Genomic DNA, 7,119 nt, shown 5'->3' on the forward strand with positions numbered 1-7,119 from the left:
TCCCGTCCACTTAAGCTTTAAAAGCCTTTAAAAACTTTATATAAGCTTGATTTTGTTTCCATGTGTGGTAGAATTTTGAAGGCTACAACAGTTGCTTTTTACAGTTGTAGTTTATATAAATATATATAGTTGCTTTGTACAGTTGTAGTTTATATAAATATATATATGTAACGACTATTTTACAAAATCTTTTAAACATGTAGCAGTCCACATGTCACAACCCTGGTTCCACCACAAAATATCAAGGGATGAAGCTCAAAAACTGATATGTCAACAAGGACTTGTAAATGGGTAGGTTCATTTTTATAGCTTACTGTTACTTTTTTATTTATTTATTTATTTTGATATGTTATCTAATATCATTGGCATTTTTAAGTCTTACATTTTACCATCATCTTTAAAGAGAATAATTATATTCATTAATGCTGATAAATGTTGAATTAATTGAAATATATTTTAATATAGACAAGCTAGGTAAATAATATTGTCAACCTCTCTTAGAGGATTAACAACCTTGTTTTTGTATGTGCTTAATATGCATTCTGTTTAGGAACCCCGTAAAATGGTTGTGCCTCCATTAACTTACCTCGTTTATTTACATTGATGGCTAAGATCAGAGAGTCAAAGAGTTAATTAATTAATTAAAGAGTGAAAAATAAGCACAAAAGTAGTTTTTTTCCAACACAACATATACAGCACCAGATACCTTAAATACAATTGACAAAGCCTTCTGGCTACAAGGATATCACATAAGTACAATTTGTATTTAACATAGCAGAGTAGTAAAGTCAAAATTCATTTTTTTAAATTCAGGAATATTTATGTTCATGTTTGATGTTACATGGTAATGCACACGGGTCTCTGCTTAAGCTGTCACTGTAGCGCTAAGATAAGAATGAGTCAAGTTTAAACTGAGAGGAAACTGAAGGTTTGCACAGGGCTGAGATTAAAAAAATGCTGAATGATATTGCACTTACTTGCATGACTATTTGATTCTCACTCAATAAGATCATCCAGTGCATGTGTTCATTGGGCCATTTGTTAGATGCTATTTAAATTCCTAATACTCTTTATAGGGGGAGAGTTGTTGGATTTGGTCTGGGGGTATCTTATTCAGTTAATTACCATAACTCAAAAGCAGCAGCTCACTGTTATCAGCATTAGGGATGAGCCGAACACCCCCGTGTTCGGTTCTAATTCGAACTTTCAAACATGGAAAAAGTTCTAATTCGAACTTAGAACTCAAAGTATATATATGTATGTGTATATACAGTATATATATATATACATACATACATACATATAGAACTCTATATATAGATAGATAGAGATCTATCTCTCTCTAGATGTATCTCTATCTATCTCTCTATCTCTATCTCCTACAACACACTACATAGGGCCGCGGTGTCAGCAGCCTTATAGAGTGTGCTGCAGGCACTTAGCTGTGAGACATGATTGGGCATAGTCATCATGACTTTGCCCAATCATGGCTCTAAATGTGTGCTGAGCCCTGATTGGCACAGTCTTGCACCTGACCTGTGGTCAGGTGCAAGACTGTAGCCAATTACAGTTTCGGAGGGCGCAGTGCATCGTGGGATGTTCCGCGGTCGAATAGACCGCGAACATCCGGGAATGTTCGGCGTTCAGCGTACGCTAGAACTGGCTATGTTCGAGTCGAACCTATGTTCGATTCGAACATGCAGCCCATCACTAATCAGCATGCAAAAGATCACAAATGTGGTGATCTTTCACTGCATAGAGGTAGATGGCATTGTGGGATCTCCTCTGTAGCCATATTACAGAACCACTGTGTTTACATTGTGCTACAGAATACTTACATATAGTGTCATCAACAACCAACAATATCAAACCAAGCATTTGCTAGGACCAACCTCAGCCACTTAAACTTGGCACCATTTCAAAACAACAATGGTAAAGAGAAATGCAAGCCAAGGGCCAGTTCAAAACCATGGCTAGTAGTGAGGTTGTGAAACCATTATTTATATTGAGTACATTTAGAAAGATTTTTTTGGAAACAAGTACAACACGAAGTATGTTGAGGGGAAGCTGCAGTGTTCTATATAAGGTGGTTCCATAGTATCCCTAATGATTTGTAAAGCACTTATCTCCTAACACGTAATAATTCTGCCTGCAGATACCCCTTTACAGTATGTGCAGGGGACAAGGGAATGGAAAAAAAATTTGAACTAGCAGATCCCATGAACCTATTGGTTGGCAATAGAAGGGCAAAATGTAAAAGTTAAAGCAGAACTCCAGGCAAAATGGTTCTTAACCCCGTGCAGTGGGGCTACCCCCCACACTGCAAGGGTTAAGTGCTTGTTTGTGTCTAGGTGCTAAAAAAAAGTTTTTCTCACCTGATCCTCCGAGCCAGCTTGCTCTTAGACCAGCTCCTGGATATTCTCTCCCCTTTCATTGCAGTGGTCTAAGGATCCTTGAGTTATTATTTTCTATACAGTGTAGGAGGACACCAAGGGACATTCCATTGCAGCAGTGGAGGAGGAGACAGACTTCAAGGACTGGAGTAGCTGCCAGCTGACTCTGCAGTTCGCGTGAGTATTAGGGATGCACCAATACCAGTTTTTTGGTATTGAGTACGAGTAACGATATATTTTTCGGTACTCACCGATACCGAGTACTGGTGCTGTGTGCAGAGGTTATCAGGAAATGGGGCGGCGGATCATGTCTCATTGCCTGGCTTCCTGAAAGCCCTTGAAGTCAGTGTTCTAGCGTAAGAGCACTGGCTTCACTTGCAGAGGCTGCCTGGCTTCCTGATCAATCCTGATCAAACCTGATCAAACTGGGCGGCACATCATAACTCACATCCCAGCTTCCTGATTAGCTAGGAAGCTGACATCACTTGTTGCTAGGTAGTGTGGATTCCTGACCAATCAGGAAGCTGGGATGCAAGTCATGATGAAAGCCAGGCTGCTTACCAACAAGTGAAGCCAGCTTCCTAGCCAATCAGGAAGCCGGGAAGCATCTCATGGCTCGTCGGTGGGGTGGGGGTGGGTTATGACCCGGGAGGCGGGTCATAACCCACCGCCCGGCTTCCTGATTGGAAAGAAAGCCGTCTCCATGCTCCCTCTGCACTTGCAGAGTGAGATCTCCCTCTGACCGGAAGTTCTGGTATCGTGGGTAAGTATCTGAGAATTTGGGGTGAGTACGAGTACTCACCCAAATACTCGGTATCGGCTCCGATACCAATACTAGTATCGGTGCATCCCTAGTGAGTATAACTTTTTTAGCATCTAGACACAAATGAGCACTTAACCTTTGCAGTGCAGTGGTAGCCCCACTGCAAGGGTTAGGGAAAATTATGTCCGGTGTTCTGCTTGAATATTTGTACACTTGCCTTGATATATTAAAGAACTTATAGTGTTTTCAAAGTACACCTAGTCTTTAATTCCTGCTATATCTCCAAAAAATAGTTATTTTTAGGGCTTTATAAGTAGATAATATACTCTAAAGAAAGTGTCTGAGTTAATGTTTTTATTTCTGGATCAGAGAGGCATTTTGAAGTTGAGCTGTTATGTAGTCTATGCCAGCTGTTGGACTACACAAACTTGACAGCTTGGACCTATAGGGATGAATCAATACTCAAGTCATTGAAGTTTCTTTGAAACCATGATCACATGCTTCAGCATTATCTCCTTCCACTCCTAACCCAGAGATCTATTTGTAAATCTTATCTGATATTCTGAAAGCTTTCTAAATTCTTTACAGTGTTATTCAGACTGTAAATTTTGTAGAGGAGATAATATGAGAGAACATAAAAAGCAGATATACAGATAATATAATTCATCTGTAAGTAAACATGTAGTATTCTCTAAGGATGGGCACTCATGGCTCAATTAAAGTGAGCACTGAGACTGATACAACAATCCTATGTAATAATTAGATAATGAAGAGGTGAACATAAATGAAACATTTTTAAAAATAGTAGTTTAGCCAATGTCACTGAGATTATTGTGTAGCTAACATGCTGCTGTACTTTTTCTAGAGTATTTCTGGTTCGTGATAGCCAAAGTGCACCAAAATCATTTGTTCTTTCTATGTGCCATGGGCAGAAGATAAAGCATTTTCAGATTTCACCAGTAAGTTTTGAATAGTAGTATAATGTATATTTGTATGCAAAACAAGTACGTTTATTCATTAAGGCAATGCAGAGGGCAATGAAAATGCGTAAAGGGTAACACATGGTAACTACTCATGATTTTATAGTTTTTGCTGTGGGTTACTGTGTAATGATCGTTCTCTTTCAGATATTTATTTAATGAGTCTAAATACATGGTAAAATGTATACCGTGAATGGCCATTTCTTTTTCCACCCTACTGAAAAGCAAGAAGCAGACTCCTGCTGTTCTCTTTTTTACCATTCAAGTAGAACTATGGCCTCCTATAAAAAAAAAATGTCCTGCAGCACATACTAATGTAATAAGTACATTGCACTTACAATTTTTTCTTAGGCCCCCCACAAAGTCCCATAAATACCTGTTAATCCTGCCTTTGAAGTCCACCCAATGCAGCTTCCTGTGATGGCAACTATGCTACTCTGCTCTTGAATTCAGATCACAGTTGCCACTCTCATGTAGGCTGTGTCTATTTGCACTACAGTGGGGTGAAAAAATGTACAACCCCTGATGTCACCTTTCTTCTCCATTGAAGCTGATCAAACACAGATTGTGCTCTGAACCAAAAGTGACGCATTGATTGTGGGTTCATTCACAGGAGGGGAGATCAGTAGACATGTGCACACAAAAAAAACGTTTTCATTTGTTTCGTCAAAGGAAGCAAATATTTATGTTGTTTTGGAGGCAATTAGCCTCCGAATCCGAAATGGCACACTGAGACCGCAGAACGAGTCGTGGCCATTTCGGAGTAGATCTTGGTATACATCAAGATGGCAGCACCCGCATGTTTGAGCGCCGCCATCTTGGTGTATACTAAGATCTACTCCAAAATGGCAGTGTGCATGCGCAGAACACGCGCATGCACACAGAATTTATGCCCGAATATTGTTTTAGTATATTCGGGCATATATTACATTTGTTATTTCGGAGTCAGACGAACCGCCGAATCAACTGATTTTCGTTGATTTGCAGGTTCGTCCGAATCCCAATGCACAAGTCTAGAGATCAGTGAATGGATGTATACTGGTCTACCTCCCCTCTAGCCCCTGACATTTGACATGGCTGTCCTAGACCCACAGGAGGGGCAGCAAAGCTGGACCCTGTGTAAATGACTACTTACAAAGCAGAACCAACAGCCAGCTTGTGTGGCCGGGACACAGTCCTGGCTGCTTTAGCAGCCAGGAGTGTGTTTAAAAGCCCATGATGCCCCTGATGTGAAACATGTCAATGGCAGTGAAAGGGTTAAAGCAGAAGTGGCCCCTGGTCCTCCATTGAATATGATACTATTGGCCAGAGAAGCTTTGGATACCAGTCTCATAATCTGTTTTAGGTTACCTCCTGGAAAGAAAATGAGCATTATATTCTTCATTACTAATGACATTATTTCATTACTTTTCCTTGCCTGGAGTTGTTATAAATGGACAGACTGAGGTTGGCCACTGCCAAAATGGGTTCAAAGATAGAAAGAAAAGTTACTGTCAAATGCATTCCTGTTTAGCTACATAACATACAACTTTGCAACTATCCGCAAAATATCTTAGCTTTTATAATTAGTATTAGTGGTAATTCCTAGTTACCTTCAATGGTGTGGGATGCATTAATTTGTTTAATATACTGTATGTGCCATTTCCAGTAAGAGAAGCACCTATTCCAAGGCACCATACTGGTATAATATATAACTGGTATAATATATAATGTTTGTGGGGTTTCTATAGTTTTAAACGTGATGTCTCTACAAAGCAACACAATGTTTATGACATTAATATTTGCAGTAGGATCTGTTGTTTGTTTTGTTGTGTGACCCATTTATTTCTATTGTTTTTACTACTTTTATATATTTTTTTGTTTTGAGTTAATTCAGTGTGCACAGATATGGTTCGCTGACTCGTTTTTTTTGTCTTTGACCAGATAGAAGATGGAGGAGAGCTTTATTACACATTAGATGAAGGACACACAAGATTTACAGATCTAACACAACTTGTTGAATTTCACCAGTTGAATAAGGGAATATTGCCTTGTACGCTGAAGCACTACTGTACCCGTGTTACAGTTTAATGTTAATATGTGCTTTTTTGTGAAAATATTGTAAATATTGTTCACCAATCATGCTATTAGGATGACAGAAATGGATATGTACAGTGACAGAAAGGGACTTTCAGGCTTATTTAAGCAGAAATACAATGAGCATAAGCAATCAAGGAGATTAGCAGGAGGATGGGAAAAGTGCATTAATCCACTGCAACCAATCAGAAATCTGTTCTCAACTGAATGGACTGCAGTAAACTTAGCTCTGATTGATTGCTATGGATTGCTGCACTTTGCACATTCTCTTTGCTTATTTTAGTGGTGAAGCCGGGTTGAGATTATACTGTAAAAAATATATTTCTTGCCTTTTTACAGTAAAAAACTAATGTGAAAAGCAAACTTCTTGAATAAGGCAGATCATTGTGCAAATGTAATAGTAACCAATCAAAAATCATCTTGTTTCTGAATTCTATAAACATAAATTGATACACTTGCTATACTGCTGCACATTGCAAATCATCTTTACTGTTTGCATTCAGAGTATAGGAAAAGGTTTGCTTTAATCTCCCACCTATCCCCAGCAGCATATGCGGTTACCTTTCCTTTGCTCAGCTGCCACTCCTTTCAGTGCTGAAAGCCAAAGAAAATACTTGACACTTCTGAATATAACTCACCCCATGGGGTCTATTCACAAAAGGGTGAAGAGTTTGGAGAAGGCATGAGAAGGGAACAATCTAGGACAACATAGCTGAACCGGAAAGTGAGCTGAATTGGAGAATTTTTCCAAATCAGCTATGTTGTCCTAGATTGTTCAATTCTCCTGCCTTCTCCAAACTCTTCACCCTTTTGTGAATAGACCTGATGCAGGTCTATTCACAACCTGCATGTGTCAGAGCTTGGCTAATCAATGCTGCCACGGGGGAGTCCATAGCCCCGTGGGAGC

The 7,119-nt window shown here is 39.3% G+C and overlaps 1 protein-coding gene across 2 annotated transcripts in view; it reads left to right on the forward strand.

Moving 5' to 3' along the window:
* The window catches only part of GRB14 (growth factor receptor bound protein 14), a 46,560-nt gene extending 40,221 nt beyond the window's left edge, over nt 1-6,339 (forward strand). Inside the window, exons 11-13 of one of the 2 annotated variants that reach the window (XM_018567855.1) lie at nt 204-291; nt 4,022-4,115; nt 6,060-6,339. In XM_018567855.1, coding sequence (XP_018423357.1) covers nt 204-291; nt 4,022-4,115; nt 6,060-6,206 — 329 coding nt within the window. In that variant the 3' untranslated portion in view covers nt 6,207-6,339. The remainder of the gene's footprint in view (nt 1-203; nt 292-4,021; nt 4,116-6,059) is intronic. The other variant, XM_018567856.1, reaches the window with a different exon arrangement.
* Nucleotides 6,340-7,119: the final 780 nt, after the last annotated feature.

The sequence above is a fragment of the Nanorana parkeri genome, unplaced genomic scaffold, assembly GCF_000935625.1.
Source record: "Nanorana parkeri isolate BGI_ZX_2015 unplaced genomic scaffold, ASM93562v1 scaffold1105, whole genome shotgun sequence".
Lineage (NCBI taxonomy): Eukaryota > Metazoa > Chordata > Amphibia > Anura > Dicroglossidae > Nanorana > Nanorana parkeri.